This window comes from Macaca fascicularis, chromosome 16 (genome assembly GCF_037993035.2).
Source record: "Macaca fascicularis isolate 582-1 chromosome 16, T2T-MFA8v1.1".
Lineage (NCBI taxonomy): Eukaryota > Metazoa > Chordata > Mammalia > Primates > Cercopithecidae > Macaca > Macaca fascicularis.
Window position 1 is genome coordinate 16,513,828 of NC_088390.1, and position 22,403 is coordinate 16,536,230.

General features: G+C 37.9%; 1 protein-coding gene and 1 non-coding gene across 49 annotated transcripts in view; both read left to right on the forward strand.

Moving 5' to 3' along the window:
* The window catches only part of NCOR1 (nuclear receptor corepressor 1), a 191,217-nt gene that overhangs the window by 70,358 nt on the left and 98,456 nt on the right, over positions 1-22,403 (forward strand). For 23 of the 48 annotated variants that reach the window (XM_074018641.1, XM_074018645.1, XM_015437694.4 and 20 more), the window contains 7 exons: positions 69-95; positions 2,179-2,245; positions 5,122-5,294; positions 6,353-6,443; positions 11,481-11,659; positions 12,452-12,506; positions 13,252-13,353. In XM_074018641.1, coding sequence (XP_073874742.1) covers positions 69-95; positions 2,179-2,245; positions 5,122-5,294; positions 6,353-6,443; positions 11,481-11,659; positions 12,452-12,506; positions 13,252-13,353 — 694 coding nt within the window. Of the gene's footprint in view, positions 1-68; positions 251-2,178; positions 2,246-5,121; positions 5,295-6,352; positions 6,444-11,480; positions 11,660-12,451; positions 12,507-13,251; positions 13,354-22,403 lie in introns of all 48 variants that reach the window. The other 25 variants (XM_074018652.1, XM_074018658.1, XM_074018650.1 and 22 more) reach the window with 2 other exon arrangements.
* On the forward strand, positions 12,793-12,897 carry LOC123569569 (U6 spliceosomal RNA). The gene has a single exon (XR_006693393.1). It is a non-coding gene; the product is annotated as a U6 spliceosomal RNA (small nuclear RNA).

Sequence of the window (22,403 nt, forward strand, 5' to 3'; positions counted from 1 at the left end):
ATACTTAACATTGAAATGGCTTACCTTGAGGCTTGAATTTTTTGCCTCCTGTTTTGTCTTTTTTTCAGTGGAGTACCTGCAAGGCGCATGATGAAGTAAGATAATGAAGCTTTTTCATTTAAGACTAGTGATGACACCGTCCCCCACCAAGCCACATCTGCCATTGCAAAGTAGAAGTGCCACGGATCATTTTATCATTATTCAAAATCCTATTCTAGGGAAATCCCTTCCATGACTCTTGCTAATGACGGTATTTGTAGACCCTTCTGCCATTTAATGTCCTGGTGCCTTGGAAGCGCTCAGTCACCTCGTGGGTGAGGAGGCTGCTCCAGAATGTAGTTTGCTTAGCCTTGCTCATCCTAGTACCAGGCCTTTATGGATGCAGATTTTGGAATAAGAAAATAAGTGAAAAGAAAATCTTAATTTCTTGATCTGATTGAAGTAAGAGAGGAAGCTAGATAGGTATCTTTTTTTTTTTTTTTTTTTTATACTTTAAGAGAGTTTTAGGTGCTTTATTCTTAGTTTGTGACAAAAATGTGATATTTCTACTTTATATGTTTTATTAAGTATAACCAGAACATTATAATTATTTACTAGTGTGGTTACTAATGAGCACATTGCTATTTTATATATATATATATATATATATACTTTTTTCTTTTTAAAAATTTCTTAACTGAGAGTATGTGCAATTATTGACTACTTTGCAGAACTGGTGGCAAATATGATTTGCATGGTAGTATGCATGAAAACAATTGAATTTGAATAATTTTAACTTTTGTTAAGTAAGTGGTTCATAATAAAATTTATGTATTTGTGAATTTTTCTGTGAGATGCTATTATGATCTTGAGAACCCTTAGAAGTAAGTTAGTCAAAACTCACATATAATATACCTTGTTTTGGAACTGCTTAGCTGTTTTAACATTTTTAAAGAGTAGAAGAGCAGATAAGATCTAGTTGGCTACTTAATGACTTTTTTTTTTTTCCCCACAAAGCCTCGGTGTTATGTTTGTGGTGTTGTCCTGTTTCTCCTGATACAGTCTGGAGAGCAGCCCTGTCCGATTTATTTCATGTCATCTACATTGCCTATTTAGTGCTCAGCACACTATCCTGAGATGGATTACTGACTGGCTGACTTCATTTAAATTCCTAGGAAACATTTAAGATTGTATTTGTTCATTGTCATTTGCTTTTGAGTAACATATAATTATAATTAGAGCAAATTGAGTATATAGTAATGCTTCCCTGTATGACACCTTTTGAAATATTTCCTCAGCTGCATGCATCTGTATGAGTCATTCAGTAGCTATTCTTTCTTCACCGTCATTTGCTTTGTATGAAATAGCAAATGTACATTTTAATAATTCTTTTCATCTCTTGGCTACTTTTTCATATAGCCAGCTCCTGATTGTCCATGCTTATTTGAGTGGAGCCAGTGTCAATGTTAGTCCTGAGTGGCAGATAATCCAAAAAATTATTTCTACTTGCCTTGGCTTTGTATTTGTATTTGAATAATCAGCTTGAAATCCTTTCTGGAAATAGGTGGGGTATAAATATTTATATTTGAACCTGCATGTCATTGTTTTTGAAGGTCACAGTGCTTCCAATTTAAAAAGTGATTAAGATATATTAGAAATCTTCCTGTTTTGTCACATCGCCCTCCGTTACTTCTTAGAGTGGACTGTGTCATTCTGTGACTGAAGAAAATCTTCTGTTTAAAGCAGAAGTCTCCTATCTCTACATATGTTGGTATACATTCTCCTCGTAGAAGGGAGGTTAGCACCTGATGTAGGGAGGTAACTGTAAAAACATTTCCTTCTCTTCTCCCTCCCTTCCTCAAAGAGTAAGATGTTTATGTCACCAGAGTTGTTAAGAAGGATAAGTAACTGTAATTTTAATTTGAAAATATTTATCTTATATTTGGATGTGCTAATTGAAAGTTAAAACCATTTTGTATAAAGTCTTACTGTAGAATGGGAGGAACTTTAGTCAGTTCTAATTTTTGCAAAAATTATAAAGTCTTATTTTGCAGGGTGAAAAAATTAGGATTAACTTTGTTTACATCATAAATTCTTAAGTGATCTTTGCCTATTTTCCAGTGTCTCTGGAAAAAAAGTGAGTGCATTATTAAATTGTGCTTTTTCTAAATGTCATGCAACCATATTTTTCTCTTCTAGAAACCAGGTGATGAGGAAAAAACTCATTTTATTTTTTAAAAGAAGAAATCATGCAAGAAAACAAAGGGTGAGGTCCTATCCTTGTTAACTGAAATTTGTACAGCTTTCCCATTCATGCTCATTTAGGCATTCACTTTCCTACTATTAATAAGATTGGTCCTTGACTTCATTTGAGGATAAGTGCTGATTTAGAAAGTAATCATATATATATATGACTTAAATCTAATTGTAGTAACATTTTGATACCATAGTTTATATTTAATATTATCAAATTAATTTCATTGGTCATCTATCTAGCACATTTTCATTTAGTCAAAATAAAATGGTGAGTAGTTTAAAAGAATATGAAAGATACTTTAGTTTCTTAAGCCTCAAACAGTTGTGGGTAAGTTGCAGTCGTGCTGATTAGATATTACTATTCTTTCTTTTATTAGAAATGGGGTCAGCTAGGGTTCAGCTTTTTCAAATTCAAATAGTTTTCCATATTTTGTTATATGACTTGCAGTCCAAAAGTTTTGTGGTTATATACATGGGAATTAAGTTATAGAAAATATAATGCCAGTAATTTTATTTTCATAATATGTTTATACTAATTTTACAGATAAACTGTTACTACATTTAAACTCAAGTGTCTATTAAATAAATGCTACTCTTTAAATCGACATCAAAAATGAACTTTGTGCCTTAAGTTAATGACCTGACAGTTTAATGAGTTGTAAAGCTCAAGAGTCAGCAGCTTTTATTTGGTGGAAAACATCTAACGTTCTAATTTGCCAGTCTGTTCCTTCATACAACCTTAAATTACTGGTCTTGAATTGTTTTTTTGCCAAGAACATATAAATATCAAGTAAGAAATTCGTTCATGTATTTTTTTTTTCCTTTCCAAGTAATTTTGTTGTAATTCTGGTACTCACTAAATAAGTTCACTGGTGATGCAAACACTATAAGGTTTGTATTTTCACCGATTTGCTTAGATATCACTTGGCTGTGTACTCTGTGCCATATATTATTCTGCAAAGGTGAGCAAGATAGCCATATGGTTTTAGTAGTTAGGGGGAGCCTAACGTGTTGGGAGTCAGACAGGTCAGTCATAGTATTGGATCACACCATGGTCATGGACTATGGATGACTGAGGAGGACACCTAAGGCAGATAGGAGTTATGAGGGGAAGTTTCAGGGGAAAACCAATTCTCTGCAAACTTGTATACACAGAGGGAGTGGCTTAAGTGAAGGTCTGGGAGCCGGAGGGAGTGTAGACTGAGCTGGCAGTGTGGTGAGAAATGAGGCTGCTGAGGGAAGCCAGAGCCAGGTTGCATACTGTCCTGGAGGTTGCATAATGTTTGGGTTTGCATTTTAAGAATTTGTATTTAGCGGGGCAGGCGCAGTGGCTCATGCCTGTAATCCCAGCACTTTGGGAGGCCAAGGCCGGCGGATCACGTAAGGTTGGGAGTTCAAGACTGGCCTGACCAACATGGAGAAACTCCATCTCTACTAAAAATACAAAATTAGCTGGGTATGGTGGTGCATGCCTGTAACCCCAGCTACTCAGGAGGCTGAGGCAGGAGAATAACTTGAACCCGGGAGGCAGAGGTTGTGGTGAGCTGAGATCGTGCCATTGCACTCCAGCCTGGGCAACAAGAGTGAAACTCCATCTCAAAAAAAAAAAAAAGAATTTGCATTTGGCTACAACATTAAGAATGTATGGGAGCTATTGTTTTGATCTAGGTGAGGGATGGTGTTGGCCTGGATTATGAGGGTACCAGTGGAAATGGAGAAAAGGTGAAGGACACAGAAGACATACAAGAGTAATTGAGAAGTGGGAGTGGGGTGTGGTGTGGAATGTGAGGAAGACAATATTCTCTTCTACAGTGCCACTTAAGATGAACATGTTAGCAGTTTTTCATGAACCCTTCCTCACTTTCCTCTATCCATATGTCATCAGATATGTTGACAGTTCTTTGTCCACAGTGGGGGGTTCGTCTGTCTTTTCTTCTCTATTTAGAAAATGGTATCATAATTCAATTACTTCTCTAGAAGCATTAATTCTCAATTTCATGTAGTTCACTGGATTTCTGTGTTTTTTTTTTTTTTTTTTTTTTGTCTGTCACCCAGGTTGGAGTGCAGTGGCGTGATCCTGGCTCACTGCAACCTCCGCCTCCCGGGTTCAAGCGATTCTGCTTCCTTAGCCTCCCAAATAGCGGGGACTACAGGTGCCCGCCACCATGCCTGGCTAATTTTTGTATTTTTAGTAGAGATGGGGTTTCACCATATTGGCCAGGCTGGACTTGAACTCCTGACCTTGTGATCCACCCACCTCGGCCTCCCGAAGTGCTGGGATTACAAGTGTGAGCCATGTGCCCAGCCTGGATTTCTTTTTTTGATAAAGTACAACCAATCATTTTCTGCCTTTTTCATACTGTCAAAATGTTTATTATATAACATTATTTATAATAGCAAAAAATGTCAGTCAACCAGAACCTCCAACAATAGAACCGTTAAAGCATGCGTGTTTTGTTTCGCAGATTGGAAGGATGACAACAAAATGTTCATATGGTTGCCTTTGGGTAATTGGTCAGATTATGAACTATTTACATGTTTGTATTTTAAATTTTCCATTTTTTGGGACAACAATAACATAATGTTTTAAGCAAAATAAAAGTAACTGGTCAGCTACTACTAGTAGTAGGTGTCAAGTAGTTTATAAATATGCATAGCCTTAATGTTAACTAAAATATCCAGCCAACCTGTGCTCTGTGTATTGATCTTAGTAGGAAACAGAGCTACCTTTCCTCTCTCCTCTTTCAGCTTTTCATTCACAATTGAGTCATAAGCCAAATGTACTTCTGACTTAACCTTAAGAAGTAGCATTTATTTTAAAGTATTAGGTTTGTCAGAATCAGAGTTTAGTTTAATTATTATTAATTTGCTACGGATATTTAATAGGAACAAAAAATCTGCCAGCGTTATGATCAGCTCATGGAAGCATGGGAGAAAAAAGTGGACAGAATAGAAAATAATCCTCGGAGGAAAGCTAAAGAAAGCAAAACAAGGGAATACTATGAAAAGCAGTTTCCAGAAATTCGAAAACAAAGAGAACAGCAAGAAAGATTTCAGCGGTAAGTAGTTTGATGTTTAATGACTGTGATATTTTTCCTCAAATATTTATTGTTTCTTGAAACTGATCATGAAGAAAGTTTATAACGAACTTTTATGTTTTGGACACATAGAGGGGAACAACACATACTGGGCCCTATCGGAGGGTAGAGGGTGGAGGATGGAAGGAGGGAGAGGGATCAGGAAAAATAACTAGTGGGTAGTAGGTTTAACCGCAGAGTGATGAAATAATCTGTACAATAGATCACCATGACACAGGTTTACCTATAAAACAAACTTGCGCATGTACCCACGAACTTAAAAGTTAAAAAGAACTTTTATGTTGAAAAGAAAACTTTATTATCAACCAGTAAACATTGTGTCTTAGTAAATTTAATTTTTTGTATTATCCCGTCGAATCTAAATATGTGATTATTTTGAAATTAATTCTGAAGTTCCTAAAAATATTACATCCTTTGGAAATGATAGTGAACAAGAACAGACCTAAATATCCTTTAGTCCTTTGTTACCAACATATTCGAAGTATATTCAGTTGATGGCCAATTAAATTCTTTGATAGATTCTGATTTGTTTTACTTTTAGCGAACAGGTATTTTACAAAGATTTTAAAACCATTAGTTTTCTCTTTTATTGTTTCGTGTAAGAGTCATGTATGGAAGCCCCTTAACTCACAATTAAATCTTTGTGAGGGATGTTGGTTGAGTTTTTTCTCTCCTTTTAAAAATGTTTCATGTGTTTTTCTAAGTCTACTACAGGACATACAAAGACTGCCATTTGAAATGGAAATGGCATCAGTAACTGTGATTTTCTAGAAGTTTTCCCTAACTAGTTCTCCCATTTGAACTTGGACATGTAACCTTCAAATCTCAATCGTAACATTTAAATTGTTGTTAATAGGTGACACAAACATTACTTAAAAGTATATATTCAATAGTATTTTACATTTCTTCTCTTAACTTTGTTAAAAAGTTCCATTTAGAAAAGTAATCTATAATTTAATTGATATGTCTTCTTTATATAAGGCCTTTAAATATATTTTTAATTTCTCCCTCATGTTTAGAGTTGGGCAGAGGGGAGCTGGTCTTTCAGCCACCATTGCTAGGAGTGAGCATGAGATTTCTGAAATTATTGATGGGCTCTCTGAGCAGGAGGTAAGAAAATTTAATTCAAGTTAATTCATTAATTATTAAAGCATTTTAGCTCTGTAGACTAGGAGCTAAGGGTTTATTTGTATGTAAATGTGGGAACTTTATTTAGTGCTAAAGTTTAGACTGTGTCAAAGATTTGAGGTGTCTATTAAAGGGTTTTTAAATGAGGCATTCACATGATCATACTGGAATTTTACAAAGATGGCTTTGGCAGCAAGGAGACCTGGAGAGAAGTGAAGAGGCTGTTAGGATAAAACTAAGGTTCTGAGTCAGGGCAACAGTTGTAGGGATGTATAGGAAAGTGTAATAGAAAGGTAGAATGGACAGGCCAAGATGGATGGGATGTGGGAGATGAGAAAGAGGAAGAATAGAATGTGACTCCCTGGTTTCTAGGTTAGGGGACTAAGCTGGTGGTGCCTTTTCCTAAAGTGGCAAAGGAGCATGTATTTTACAAATGGCAGTATGTTCTTCAAAGGGTGTTGTCTAGCAGGTGAACCTGGGATATAGTTGAACTGGGGATGGTTAGATATCAGAGTCATCTGTATGCAGGTGATATAGTCCCAGACAAGTATGGTAACATGAAGTGAAAGGGACCAGTGAATGAGAATATAGAGATTAAGTTTATATATGGAAGAGATTCATCTATGAACAAGAATGTTTCATCTATGAAACAAAAATTTCACTAATTTTTTAGGTGAAGATATTCTTTTGTAGCAAGTGGTATTACTTTGTTTTTCAAGCATTTCCTTTGCCTGTATAAAGAGCAGAATTAATAAAATTATAACACAGGTAGTAGAGACCAAGGTATACGTTTGACAAATATATCTTCAGACCCAAAAGCAGTATTTCCTCCCTTGTGAAGCTTCCCCACTCACTTTCCCAAAACAGAACTCAATGTCTAGTTAGTGTCAGTTTACATTTATTTCTATTGTGTTTTGTTCAATAAATATTTATGATCAGCTAAAGTGTTGTCTTCATGAGTGCAGTTATTATAAACCTTTGGGTCAGGCTATCTTTGAGTTCCTGGTGCCTAATGTTTAATTGGATATTAATAAAAATAAATGCAGAATAAGAATAAATTTCCATTTCTAACATTGAGTCTTCTTAGCCGTGTTCAGACTCTCAAGATTGTTCCAAAAGCCATCTAGTATTGACTGAGTTTTGCTAGTTTTGATTTTATTATATGGCTTTTCTTTTTTTTTTTCTGTTTTATTATACTTTAAGTTCTAGGGTACATGTGCACAACGTGCAGGTTTGTTACTATATGGCTTTTCTTAAACCTCATCTCAAAATTCTGAGAGTCTTGTTTATTTGAAGTAGTGGCCTTAAGTAATGATCAAAGATATTTTTTACAATGCTTTATACTTCAAAATAAATGTTAAGTGTAAATAAATATATTTTTTGAAGACTTAAATATACAGCTAATACTCAATTTGCAAAATTAAGTGAAGTGGATTTAATCTGAAATGTTAAATAATTTAGAAATAATATAGATAAGTCAAATTCCTGTTTATATACTGCTTAGCACATTTAGAAGTAAAAAGCAGTGTCATGAATTCCTCTGCTGTACCCTTTACTACTACTTAACCTAGCCAGTTTTTTTTCTCCTCTTTCTATGGATATTGTTGGTTTAGGTTGTGGTGGACTAACTATATCTGGTTTTTTGAGGAGGGGGAGTTTGAGGGGTAGTTACTACTTAAAATTGCCAATTGTGATAAGCACCTCATATGTGTTATTTAAACTATGAAAATTCTGTGAAGTGGAGGCTATAATTTTTTTTTTTTTTTTGAGACGGAGTCTTGCTCTGTTGCCCGGGCTGGAGTGCAATGGCCGGATCTCAGCTCACTGCAAGCTCCGCCTCCCGGATTTACGCCATTCTCCTGCCTCAGCCTCCTAAGTGACTGGGACTACAGGCACCCGCCACCACGCCCGGCTAATTTTTTGTATTTTTTAGTAGAGACAGGGTTTCACCGTGTTAGCCAGGTTGGTCTCGATCTCCTGACCTCGTGATCCGCCCGTCTCGGCCTCCCAAAGTGCTGGGATTACAGGCTTGAGCCACCGCGCCCGGCCAGTGGAGGCTATAATTAATGGCTGTTTTGCAAGTTAGGAAACTAAAGCCCAGCTGCAAGTTAAATAATTTGCCCAAGGTCACAAATTAATAAATAGTGGAGCCAGACACTCAACCTAGGCAGTCTGACTCTGGAACTGTGTGTTCTTTTCCATATCTATATTCAATCAAGTCTATTCTTTCAACAAATATTTATAACCCATTATGTGCCAAACTTTCCTTTAAGCATTGGGAATACAGTGGTGAATTAAACCATCAAGTTGCTTGATCTCATGAAAAATTACTTGCAGTAAGTTTTCCTCTAGGATGAAAAAATAGCCTGTTTGTACAGAGTTTGTCTTTGTGTTGATATATGTTATAGGGTTCTATCAGTATTTGATTATGATACCCTGTTTTGCATTCATAACTAAATAAAAGTATATAGTATGTTCTTATAACTTACTGGGTTTCAGAATTCTAGTTAAACTAGCCCTGGAGGAGGTAGAGAACTATATAAGCTATATCTCAGAGTTCCTTGATCCATATTACTTCTCAGATTGTTCTTACACTGATCAAAATAGACTTTTACAGGTGGTTTTTCTTTCCTTTCTTATTTCTGATATTCTTTTTTCCCAAAGAGAGGATTCCAAGGTGATTTTTGGTGCATTGAAATACATAACCCTTTAGGGGCAATTACAATATTTAGTCACAGAGGTATATCCCACACTCAAGCTTTTCAGTGCATTGTTATGTGATTTCAGGATCTTAGCCATTTCTAGAGACACCTTTGAGTTATCAGTGTTCCAGAGCACACCAGCTTCACTGTGTCCAGATTCCCGGAAATATACTTCTTTTGGAATACATTGATGATGTTATCCTTGCTAAATTTTATCTCAAGCCCTAAATACATATTGCACATAATATTGCATAATATCAGGACAAGTGGGTTTTTCTTTTTCTTTTTCCTCCTCTCCTCTCCTCTTTTTTCCTCTTCTTCTTCCTCTTTCTCTTTCTCTGTTTTTTTTTTTTGAGATAGGAGATAGGGTCTTACTCTGTCACCCAGGCTGGAGTGCAATGGTGTGACCATGGCTTGCTGCATCCTCCACCTCTTGGGCTCAAGTGATCCTCCCACCTCAGTCTTCTGAATAGCTGGGACTACTGGTACACCACTATGTCCAGCTAACTTTTTGTTTGTTTGTTTGTTTGTTTGAGATAACGTCTTGCTCTGTCAGCCAGACTGGAGTGCAGTGGCATGATCTTGGCTCACTGCATACCTCTGCATCTCAGGTTCAAGTGATTCTACTCCCTCAGCCTCCCAAGTAGCTGGGACTACAAGCGCATGCCAACACACCCAGCTAATTTTTGTGTATTTAGTAGAAACAGGGTTTCACCATGTTGGCCAAGCTGGTCTCAAACTCCTGACCTCAGGTGATCCACCTGCCTTGGCCTCCCAAAGGGGTGGGATTACAGGTGTGAGCCACCCCACCCAGCCTCTCACTTAGCTAATTAAAAAAAATTATTTTGTAGAGATGGGGTCTCACTATACTGCCTAGCTTAGTCTTGGACTCCTGGGCTCAAGCAGTCCTCCTGCCTTGGCCTCCAAAAGTACTGGGATTACAAGCGTGAGCCACTGTGCCTAGCAATTTTTCATTTGTTTTGTAGCGGTATATTCAAGAGCTTTAAAACATAACCACTTACTCTATATTGCTTTTAAAATTACCTCTAAAGTATATGATTGAAATGACATTCAGCCCTTGGAATATGTAGCCATTATTTAAGTAAATCTCTGTTAAATTTCTTTTTTTTTTTTTTTTTTTTGAGACGGAGTCTCGCTCTGTCGTTCAGGCTGGAGTGCAGTGGCCGGATCTCAGCTCACTGCAAGCTCCACTTCCTGGGTTTACACCATTCTCCTGCCTCAGCCTCCCGAGTAGCTGGGACTACAGGCGCCCGCCATCTCGCCCAGCTAGTTTTTTGTATTTTTTAAGTAGAGACGGGGTTTCACCGTGTTAGCCAGGATGGTCTCGATCTCCTGACCTCGTGATCCGCCCGTTTGGCCTCCCAAAGTGCTGGGATTACAGGCTTGAGCCACCGACCGGCCTAAATTTCTTTATTGGCTCTTTGACTGATTCCATGAGGAAACATCTGTAAGCATCTAAAATTAGTTTATGTATTGAGGTAATTTCAATCTAATGTGTAATTTCAATCTAAACACTATATGTTCAAACTGATTGAGAGTGTCCCAGGAAATTAGAGACTGTGTAAGGACTTGACTATTAGGCAGTATCCACTTTTATGAGGATAATTTTTAGGGAAATACCTTTTCTTATACTTGGGTAAATACTTGTAATTTGGGTAAAAGTTTTTAAATAGAAGTTTGTACTTACAAATTTCCTCAGTTAAACTTTGCGAAAAGTAAGTTCTACACGTGTAACAACGTTTTAGTTGAAACAAGTTTCATTTCTAAGAATAACAACCTTAAATTTTCAATGGAAGGATGATGTAAAATTAGCAAGAAGCATTTAATAGTAAAGTGAGTGTAATTTAAAATCACTGACTTAAATTTTGATGCCTGTTTTTTTTCTATTTATTCTCTAATATGACGGTAAAAGTTGTTCTCTAAAATGATGTTGAGATTTTTAAAAATGAGACTAATATGATAATTAAATGCTCCATAAGGAACTTGACATTACTTTTTATCTTCCAGGTCTAAAATTTTATTATGTTAAGGATCAGCTTAGTTTAAGAAAATAATTCTTCTCAAAGGATTAGATTATTTAAAAAGTGATATGGATATTCTCTGCCTCTGTAATTCATACAGTGAATATTTATTAGACATATGAGTAATTATCGTATGTTAGATGCTGTGGTGTACACTGCTGTTGTTTTTAAACTGCACACATGGTTTTTTAGTGTATATTAAGAGCATTGGTCCATGGCCCTCCTTAAATTTCTAGTTTATGTTTTATTCTAAGTAAGTTGTATTTTTTTTCCAGAATAATGAGAAACAAATGCGGCAGCTCTCTGTGATTCCACCTATGATGTTTGATGCAGAACAAAGACGAGTCAAGTTCATTAACATGAATGGGCTTATGGAGGACCCTATGAAAGTTTATAAAGATAGGCAGTTTATGAATGTTTGGACTGACCATGAAAAGGAGATCTTTAAGGACAAGTAATTTATATTTTAAATTATTCTCTAATAGACGTCTACATAAGTTAGTAAAAAGTATTTGGCATTTACTTGTAAATTGAACTGTTTTCACAAAAACTTGGTCTCATTTTGGTGTTTGAATCAATACTGTGAAAAGTAGAGAATATTGATCTTCCTGTAAGTTTATAGGTGGGAAGAGAGGTAACAGATAAGAACTGGGGTTATGAAGTCATGTTAAGAGTGGTTCCCAAACTTGGGTGCTGTCTGAACTTTTGGGGAGCTTTTATAAAGTACAGATTTCTGTGTATTACCATAGACCAATAATTTCCTGGTGTATGGTGCCCAGAAATCTGTGCCCTTTAAAAGTCTCCAGTGATTCTACAGTTGTTCCTCAGATTGGCAGTTAGAAAGCCCTATACATAGTATTTCTTTTCTGTTTTTTTTGAGACGGAGTCTCGCTCTGTCGCTTTAGCTGGAGTCCAGTGTTGTGATCTCGGCTCACTGCAACCTCTGCCTCCTGGGTTCAAGCGATTCTCCTGCCTCAGCTTCCCGAGTAGGTGGGACTACAGGCATGTGCCACCATCCCCGGCTAATTTTTGTATTTTTAGTAGAGATGGGGTTCTGCCATGTTGGTCAGGCTGGTCTTGAACTCCTGACCTCAAGTGATCCACCTGCTTTGGCCTCCCAAAGTGATGGGATTACAGGCGTGAGCCACCACGCCCGGCCTATACATAGTATTTCTTTTCCCAAGTTTTCTTTTTTAGTTGCTGAAATGTTTGTGTGCAAGTGTGTTTTTGTTTTCGTTTCACTCAGGTTTATCCAGCATCCAAAAAACTTTGGACTAATTGCATCGTACTTGGAGAGGAAGGTAAGACATGGTTTGCATTGGGAATGTTTGTAGGTTTGTGATGTTTGTTACTTTGAAATTCTTGTGCTCTAACACACATAAGTAGTTAACTAGAACCGATTTTAAAAAGACTGCGAAGAGTCTCATGTGATTAATATAGTGATAATTATAATTATAACAGAAATCTTAACACAGAACACAGAACTAAATGGTTAATGAAAGATGACCTGATTTTTATTTCCCTAAAAACACATAGATTACAATGCTTTTAGAGCCTCATTAAATTTCTTATTAAAATACGAGTCTTGTGCTCGCTTCAGCAGCACATAATACTAAAATTGGAACGATGAAGAGATTAGCATGGCCCGTGCGCAAGGATGACAAGCAAATTTGTGAATCATTCCATATTTAATATAAAATTGATTTTAATGTTTTTGAACAAAATATTTAAAGACATTTTAAAAATTTACATATATGTAAGCAGAAAGGGAATTTACTTGTTAATAAGAAAATATTTGAATGTTTCTGATAGTTCCTGGTATCTTTCACATAATTTGGATTAACAACTGTAACTGTCTGTTATAATAGTAGATAATGTAAATAGTTTTAGAGCCTAGATATGCCTTAAAATGCTAGCAAAGTATCTTGTTGTTTTTCTTTAATTTGTACTTTGAGAATACCAGAGATTTTCCTTGAAAGTAATATTTAATTAAAAAAAAATTTTATTTCATTGGATCCTCAAAAATAATTGTTTTGTTTCTTACAGAGTGTTCCTGATTGTGTTTTATATTACTATTTAACCAAGAAAAATGAGAATTATAAAGCTCTAGTCAGAAGGAATTATGGGAAACGGAGAGGCAGAAACCAGGTGTGTTTTCTTACTGTATGGAAGATATTTCAGGATTGGAGGAAATAGGCAAGCAAAAAATGTTACAACAGAAGTCCTGCCCTTAGTGTGTAGTTTAAACATTGATGTTTCTGTTAAATTAATGAGGATGTTGTAATTATTTTGAAGTTTTATATATATATATTTAATGTATTGTATCTTGTATTTCAAATATATTTTAAGTTTCTAGTGTGATAAAATTAGAAAAGTTTTATACCTTTCTGTCATCTGAGTCATGCATTTCAGTGTCAGCAATAATCATGTAATTAAATATGAAACCGTTAATACTTTTAATACACTATCTTTAGCCAGTCTGTTTATCTGAGGAGGGGTCAGGTAGAGTAAGGGAGAGAGATACAACATGGTACCTTGGTTAGGGATTTTTTACAAATCCTGGAACCTGATTTTGTTTCATATTAACTTCATTTGTGGAGTTTAGATAATTTAATTTCTTTTTTTTTTCTGAAACAGAGTCTTGCTCTATCGCCTAGGTAGGCTGGAGTGCAGTGGTGCTATCTTGGCTTACTGCAACCTCTGCCTCCTGGGATCAAGCAATTCTCCTGCCTCAGCCTCCCGAGTAGCTGGGACTACAGCTGCCTGCCACCATGTCTGGCTAATTTTTGTATTTTTAGTAGAGATGGGATTTCACCATGTTGGCCAGGATGGTCTCTATCTCCTGACCTCCGTGATCCACTTGCCTCGGTCTCCCAAGGTGCTGGGTTTACAGACATGAGCCACTGCACCCAGCCTAGATAGTTTAATTTCTAAAAAAGCACTTTTTCTGCCTGGTGTGGTGACTCACGCCTGTAATCCCAGCACTTTGGGAGGTGAGGGCCAGAGCATCACCTGAGCCCAGGAGTTCAAGACCAGCCTAGGCAACATAGCGAGACCCATCCCGTCTTTTACAAAATAATAGAAAAAATTAGCCGGGCATGATGGCGCATGCCTGTAGTCCTAAATACGTGGGAGGCTGAAGTGGGAGGATGGCTTGAGCTTGGAAAGTCAAGGCTGCAGTGAGCCGTGATTGTGCCATTGCACTCCAGCCTGAGTGACAGAGCAAGACCCTGTCTCCAAAAAATAAAAAAGACACTTTTACTAAAGGTAGTTTTCCACAAGTACAAAACTGAAAAGGTTAGTTTTCATAGTTGTAATTCAGTAATTTCAAAATGATTTTCCCCAAAACAACTGATCAGCAGCTGCCATCGCTCACGGGTGCTTACCAGAGAGGCTGCTGTGCTACTGCCATCATCACAGCTAATATGGAGGCTTTTGCTGTCCACACCCAGATAGATATTACAATAAGGACTTGCATACATGAGCTCCGACATTGCAACTATTCGTTAGCATTATTAAATCTCTTCGGGCGTTCCCACTCAGCCACCCTTTTATTGGGGTGGGGTCTTAACTCCCTTTCTTCGTTTGATACCCCCTGATTACCAGATATAGGTTATTGACCCAGTTCTCAGTATGCACAGCTATAACCTTTTTATGTTTTCTGGGTCATTATTTCCCACAGAACACCGCCACCCCACATGATGTGATTACATGTTCTTTGGAAACAGTATTTCTTATTTTAAAAAGTATAGAATGTTTCATGAGTCAACTGTGTAAAATGCTGCTAGAGGTTGAGTAAGCCAAGGTGCCTTAGACATGGATTTTCAGTGGATTAGTGAGGGGGCAGAAACACGGTTACACAGAGTTGAAGAAGATATAGAAGGTGAGGAAGTGGCATTAGTACAAGTGCAACCTTGTTTTTAAAATTTGTATATAAAGTGGAATAATGAAATGGGTCAGCAGGGCTAATGAGGATCAGGGAAGGGAGGGTAAAGGGCATACTTGTACACTGATGGGTGCAGTACTGTAAGACAAAGGATGGATACTTGCCAAGCTTCATAAAGATGTACTGACAGAAAAGGAATAAATTGAGTGTTGACAGTGAGATAGGAAGCACTATTCCATCAGAGAGAAGAATATTGCCAGGGCTTTTCTTCCTGCTTCCCCTAAAGAATGTGGAATCAAGGTCCTGTAATACTTCCTGCTTCCCCTAAAGAATGTGGAATCAAGGTCCTTTTAGCTAGAGATCATAGGGACCATCTATGTTTTAAACAAGTTTCAGCTGCAATTTTTTTTTTTTTTTTTTTCGAAACGTAGTCTCGCTCTGTCACCCAGGCTGGAGCACATTGGCGTGATCTCGGCTCTCTGCAAGCTCCGCCTCCCAGGTTCATGCCATTCTCTTGCCTTAGCCTCCTGAGTAGCTGGGACTACCAGCACCTGCCACCACATCTGGCTAATTTTTTGTATTTTTAGTAGAAACAGGATTTCACTGTGTTACCCACGATGGTCTCGATCTCCTGACCTCGTGATCCGCCCCCCTCAGCCTCCCAAAGTGCTGGGATTACAGGTGTGAGCCACCATGCCTGGCTTCAACTGCACATTTTTAACAGTTTTTTTCCTAATTACCAAATAGTATTCATAACTTTATTTTTAGAAATTATGTATGTTACTGTTTAACATGTTCAGTCCTACATTAATGTGAGGGGATAAGGTGATACTTATCCAGTGTACCTTAACCTTTGCCAGATTAGCAGCCAGTTGCCCATGATGATAGAGGAGAGAGCTCTAGGAGGAAGTTCTGTGGGGCAGGGATGTCTGTTATTCTGAAACAGTCGTTTCTGTCCTGAAGTTGTCTGCGACACGGTTTCACTCCTGTCTGTGGCACACTGATCCTTGTTAAGATCCAGCCGTGTCGGTGTTCTCTTCCATACATTCTTGTCGCATGTTTCAAAGTACCTGTCTCAGAATGTATTTGCAGATCTAAGGCTTGCCACGTACACCCTCACCTTGACCTGAGCCTTAGGTTGCTTACCTCCAAGTAGGCTCAGTTTTGGGTTGGTCAGCACTTCTAGTAGGCTAGCCCTGCCCTCATTGGCTTTTAAGTTATTATTTTGAAGATTTTTCCTCCAGTTTTACATTTCTCTGGTTGTTTCACTGGGTATTTGGGAGAGGTGTGAGTTAAATGATGAATTTAGAGCATCATCTCATGCCACCAAATTTGTCGTTTCTTAATTGTTTGTATACTTATTCCATTTATTTGTGTCAAAATAGAGGGGCAGCTTTTCAGAAATTAGGTGGTGTTAGTTTAAGGGCTCTCTGTGTAAAGTTGAATGCCTTTAGAGCTAATAGCAGGTAAGAGAAGAAGCCACTGGGTTTTGAGGAAAAGAGTGATGCCAGATTTCAGTTGTGACATGATTACTCTGGTTGCTCTGTTGAGAATAGTTTGTAAGGAGACAAGAGAAGCAGCAGAGAGACCAGTTAGGAGTTTGTTTTAGTAATCCCATTGGCTTGGACTACGCTACAGTGAGGAGGTGGGGAGAACGGATTAGTTTCCGGATGTACTTTTGAAGGTAAAACCACGAGATTTTGCTGATGGATTGATTGTGGGGATGAGGGAAGGACAATAATCAAGGAAAACAAGTTTTGACCTGTGGACTTGCCATTTGCTGTGATAGGCGTGAATGAAGGAGGAGCAGGTTTTGAGGGGAAATCTGGACATGGCTGAATTTGAAATAGCTATTAGGTGTCTAAGCAGACATCCAAATGAGATGTCCAAGTAAAGTGGGTAGTCTAAGTCTGGAGTGTAGGAAAAAGTTCTAGGTTAAAGATAGAAAATTTGCTATATAGAAAAAAGTTTAGAAATACTGCTTTTTAAAAACAATTGAGTTGCAAGGTTAAGATTTTCAAAATTTATGTATCACCTTTCTTGATTTTACCCTGGTGGAGACAGAGATCCAGATAATTTGAAAATCGCTTTGCAAAGGACACAAACTCATCCTTTTTGATGGCTGCATAGTATTCCATGGTGTATATGTGCCACATTTTCTTAATCCAATCTGTCACTGATGGACATTTGGGTTGATTCCAAGTCTTTGCTATTGTGAATAGTGCTGCAATAAACATACGTGTGCATGTGTCTTTATAGCAGCATAATTTATAATCCTTTGGGTATATACCCAGTAATGGGATGGCTGGGTCGTATGGTACATCTAGTTCTAGATCCTTGAGGAATCGCCATACTGTTTTCCATAATGGTTGAACTAGTTTACAATCCCACCAACAGTGTAAAAGTGTTCCTATTTCTCCACATCCTCTCCAGCACCTGTTGTTTCCTGACTTTTTAATGATCGCCATTCTAACTGGTGTGAGATGGTATCTCATTGTGGTTTTGATTTGCATTTCTCTGATGGCCAGTGATGATGAGCATTTTTTCATGTGTCTGTTGGCTGTATGAATGTCTTCTTTTGAGAAATGTCTGTTCATATCCTTTGCCCACTTTTTGATGGGGTTGTACATGGATGCAGCTGGAAACCATCATTCTTAGCAAACTATCACAAGAACAGAAAACCAAACACTGCATGTTCTCACTCATAGGTGGGAACTGAACAGTGAGATCGCTTGGACTCAGGAAGGGGAACATCACACACAGGGGCCTATCATGGGGAGGGGGGAGGGGGGAGGGATTGCATTGGGAGTTATACCTGATGTAAATGACGAGTTGATGGGTGCAGCACACCAGCATGGCACAAGTATACATATGTAACAAACCTGCACGTTAGGCACATGTACCCTACAACTTAAAGTATAATAATAATAAATAAATTTAAAAAAAAAAAAAAAAGAATAAAAAAAAAAAAATCGCTTTGCTTCTCTGCTATGTAACCAAGCTCCAGTTAGGAAGGTTTAGCTCAGCTAATCTCACAGCCATTATGGCATGTTTCCTTAAAGATTCTTTAGAGTTCTGCTGAAGTTTATGCTTGATCCTGTCAATATGAGTTTGATTACCTATCCTCTACTCCCAGCCTCCTTTTTATAGGAAGTAGTTTTTATTCAGCGGATAAATGTATAGTTTGTGGCTGGGTGCGATGGCTCATGCTTGTAATCCCAACACTTTGGGAGTCCAGGGCGGGTGGATCACTTAAAGTCAGGAATTCGAGACCAGCCTGGGCAACATGCTGAAACCCTGTCTCTACTGAAAATGCAAAAATTAGCCTGGAGTGGTGGTGCACACCTATCATCTCAGCTATTCTGGAGGCTCAGGACGAAAAATCACTTGAACCTGGGAGGCAGAGGTTGCAGCAAGCCTAGATCATGCCACTGCACTCCCACCTAGGGTGACAGAGCAAGATACCCCCGTCTGGAAAATAAAGAAAAAAGAGAGAAGAGAGAGAAAGAAAAGGAAGGAAGGAAAGGAGGGAGGGAAAAAAGAAGAAGAAGGAGGAACGGAAGGAGGGAAGGAAGGAGGGAAAAGAAGGAAGGAAGGAAAGCAAGAAAAGCCAGGCTGGACTTGGTGGCTCATGCCTAGAATCCCAGAGCAAGACTCTATCTCAGAAAAAAAAAAATGTATAGTTTGCTATTGATAGATTCTAAGTTCGCAAAGTTTGATTTTTTTAAACCTGTTGCCATAGGGAAGCTTGTGTAGTATTTACTCTGAAAATGAGTTTTAATCTTAGACTCATAGGAAAATGAGACAGATATTTATATTTTTGTTAAAATTGTGTTCAGAGGTGATTATTGGCAGGAATTTTAACTCCTCTCTCCAAATTCTGATAAGAGTCTGCCCCAACCCATTTTTATAGTTCAGCTTGTTACCATTCCATGGAGAGTGAGTGTGGTTCTCTATATGTTTTTGTTGAAGTTATGAATACATATTAGAGATTAGAAGCCAAAAACCACTGTTGAATGTTGTTATTTGGGATCTAGGATTATGCCCTACGTAATAGTTTGATTCTATGTACATTGTTCTTGCTAGCAGTAAGAATTTCGTCCCCTAGTAAATGCTGCATTTTTCCAACATAAATTGCCATCTGGTAAGTCTGTCACTGTGCAGGTAGAATTTACCGCTAGTTACCTGCGGTAAAGCAAGTCATGTTAGAAACCATATTCTTCATTTCCAAATGCTTGATTACTTTTCACAGGAATTCGTGCCCTTCTTTTTATGCTAACACCATTTTCCCCTTTATACCAACATGTTTTTATTCTCTAAAGGTATTCAGAAGCATATACTTAGGTAAATATAGCAATTTTGAAATTGGAGGAATTTCTGACTAAACTGTTAGCTAGTCACTAGATCGAAAGAATGTTTCAGACAAGTTAAAAAGTTTATTATACCAGCAAGAGCTTTAGACCCCAGAGTGCTCTACCCCTTTGTAGCTATGTGACTCTAGGTGGGTCTTTTCACTTGGTGAACCTTGGTTTCCACATTCATGAGAAGCGGGGGGACAATAATACTTCGGTTGCATGGTTAATGAGAACTGGGTATGTGTGTAAAGTACCTGGAGTGCAGAGTCGGACACAGAGAGTGCTCAATAAATGGTAGCCACTGTTATCTTCATTGCCATCGCCATAGTCTTGTTTTTTGGTGATTGACAGCTTTCACTCTTCAGGAAGTTAGTCTGAAATTCAGTTGGCTTAGGAACACTAATTGTTAATATGTTTTGATAAGATAGGCTTAAGATATTTTCTGTTTATTTCCTGAAGTATATTTTTAAAGAAAATATTGTCCAGTGGTGAAACGGTATTTCATTTTCTTCCTCTTGTAAATTTTTATTTACAATTGCTGCTTGTTATTAAATTTAGTAATTTAGTTTTTTGGCAACTTATTTTCTGCTGAGTGGGAACTTGTCTGTTTTTCTGTTTTCTAAAAATGTGAACATTTTCACAAATATAATTAGCATATATATAATTAGATATTCATTTATATATAGTAGTAATGAATCTCAGCATAAACTATTATTTGATCTTGCCAAAGAGGACCCAGATGAAACTGAATCCTGTTCTTAAGTTATGTTGAAATACACTTACCAGGTCAAGCATGGTGGCTTACACCAGTAATCTCAGCAGTTTGAGAGGCTGAGGGAGGAGGATTGCTTGAGCCTGGGATTTTTGAGACCAGCCTGGACAAAAAAATTTAAAAATTTATACAAAAAGTTAAAAAATTGAAAAATTTGATTTTCTACCAAAAAATTAAAAAATTAGCATGGCATATTGGCATGCACTATAGTGTAATCCCAGCTATTCAGGAGGCTGAGGTGGGAACATCGCTTGAGGCTGGGAATTGAGGCTGTGGTGATCCGTGATTGTGCCACTGTACTCCAGCCTGGGCAACAGAACAAGATCCTGTCTTTAAAGAAAAAAAACAAAATCCAGGTGCAGTGGCTTATGCCTATAATCCCAGCACTTTGGGAGGCTGAGGTGGGGAAATTGCTTGAGCCTAGGAATTTGAGACCAGCCTGGGCAACACGGTGAAACCTCATCTCTACAAAAAATACAAAAAAATTAGCCAGGTGTGGTGGTGTGCGATGGTAGTCCCAGATACTCAGGAGGCTAGGGTGGGAGGATCATTTGAGCCTGGGAGGCATAGGTTGCAGTGAGCCGAGATTGCACCACTGCACTCCAGCCTGGGTGACATAGTAAGACCCTGTCTCACAATAAAAATAAAATAAAATAAAAATAAAAGAAATACACTTAACTTTTACTTTTTTCTTTGAATTTTCATTTTGTTTTATATGTGTTCTAGAATATTCATTCATAGTGAATAGCTTGTTATTTGACCGAAGTGTTTCATGTTGTATTAACATCCTGATAGAATTAAACTTGTTTTATTGACTCTCAAGTATTGGGTTTAAAGAAGGGGGGAAAAGGAAAAACCTGGACAACGAGCCATTGAGAATATTTGTGTCAGTATAGGGAACTTTTAGAAGGGTTTCTTTTGAAGGGGTGGACCTCTTTTGCTCCAGCCACCCTGCAGAGTTGAGGGATGTAACTTGTAACCTTCATCCTAGACCATGTGGATTGATTGGCACTTCTCTTTACAGATTTGCCTGAAACAAAAGTAGTAGTTCCAAGCATCTCTTGTTTAAATTGGAGGTAATTCCTTACTCTCTTGAATGTCAGTGGCAGTTGTTTTGATAGGTCTTTATGCATATTGCACAAAGGTGAGGTCCTTCGGTTGCTGCTGACTGCACTTCCTCTCCGCTCACCACTGCCTGGTCAGTATACAGAGTGGTGAGAAGTTCTACTGGACAGGTGCCAAATACTTCTCTAAACTCTAATCCAGCAACTCTGTCCATTTCTTTGGATTGTTTCCACACTTTCTGCAGAGCCAGGAGCTGTTGCCTTCTTTACACTGATTGGTTTAAGCAGGTGCTGCAGTTGTTTCTTATTCTCTAGCACCAGGGAAAGGGGAGTGAAGTTATTTGTTGGCTGGATTTTAGACAGCAGGGAATGTGTGAGATTACTTTGAAGCTCTGATTGGCATTAGAAGCAGAAAAGTATTGGGGAAATAAGATTAGCATGTGTTACCCAAGTCTAAGGGGATACTGAATCTCTTTCCTTACCTTCTGCTGAGTTGACATGTCCTTATCATATCTTTAGGCTATAAACCATTTTCTGGGTTACACAGCTCACTTGCTAGGCAGAAGACATGATTTGTCCTTCCTGTGCCATCTTACTGGTTCAGAGTGACATATGGATGCTACATTGGTTGCAGGGTTAGGTTATTAGCATTTAAACAGGTCTTGTGACCACTGTAGTGTCCCAGGGAGTCCGAGCAGAATAAAACTTGCCCAGTTATAAAGCAGACCTACTCATGGTTTGAAAGTTTAAATTTTAAAATCTCTGTGATTGATCAGTTTTCTCTAGCAATAAATACCCAGAAGAAAGAGAAATTGGCAGTTAGCCAGGGTGAGAAGTTAGTAAGGTCAGATAAAGCAAGTGAAGGAATCATGGTATTCAAATTAGCAAGTACAACAGTAGGTACAGTTCTCACTGGACTGTGAAAATTTGATAGACTAAGGGTTTGAAGGTCACGATGAGGACAAAGCAGGATCAGTCACAATGAAGGCGTGCGATGGGTGGTTGTAGTTGGAGAGAAGACTTTCTGATTTTAGGATCTAGGAGGCAAAGCAGTGCCCACTGCTGATGAGGCAGTTGTGATTTTGCATGTAGGGAGTTTAATGGACATGACCTAAAAGTAT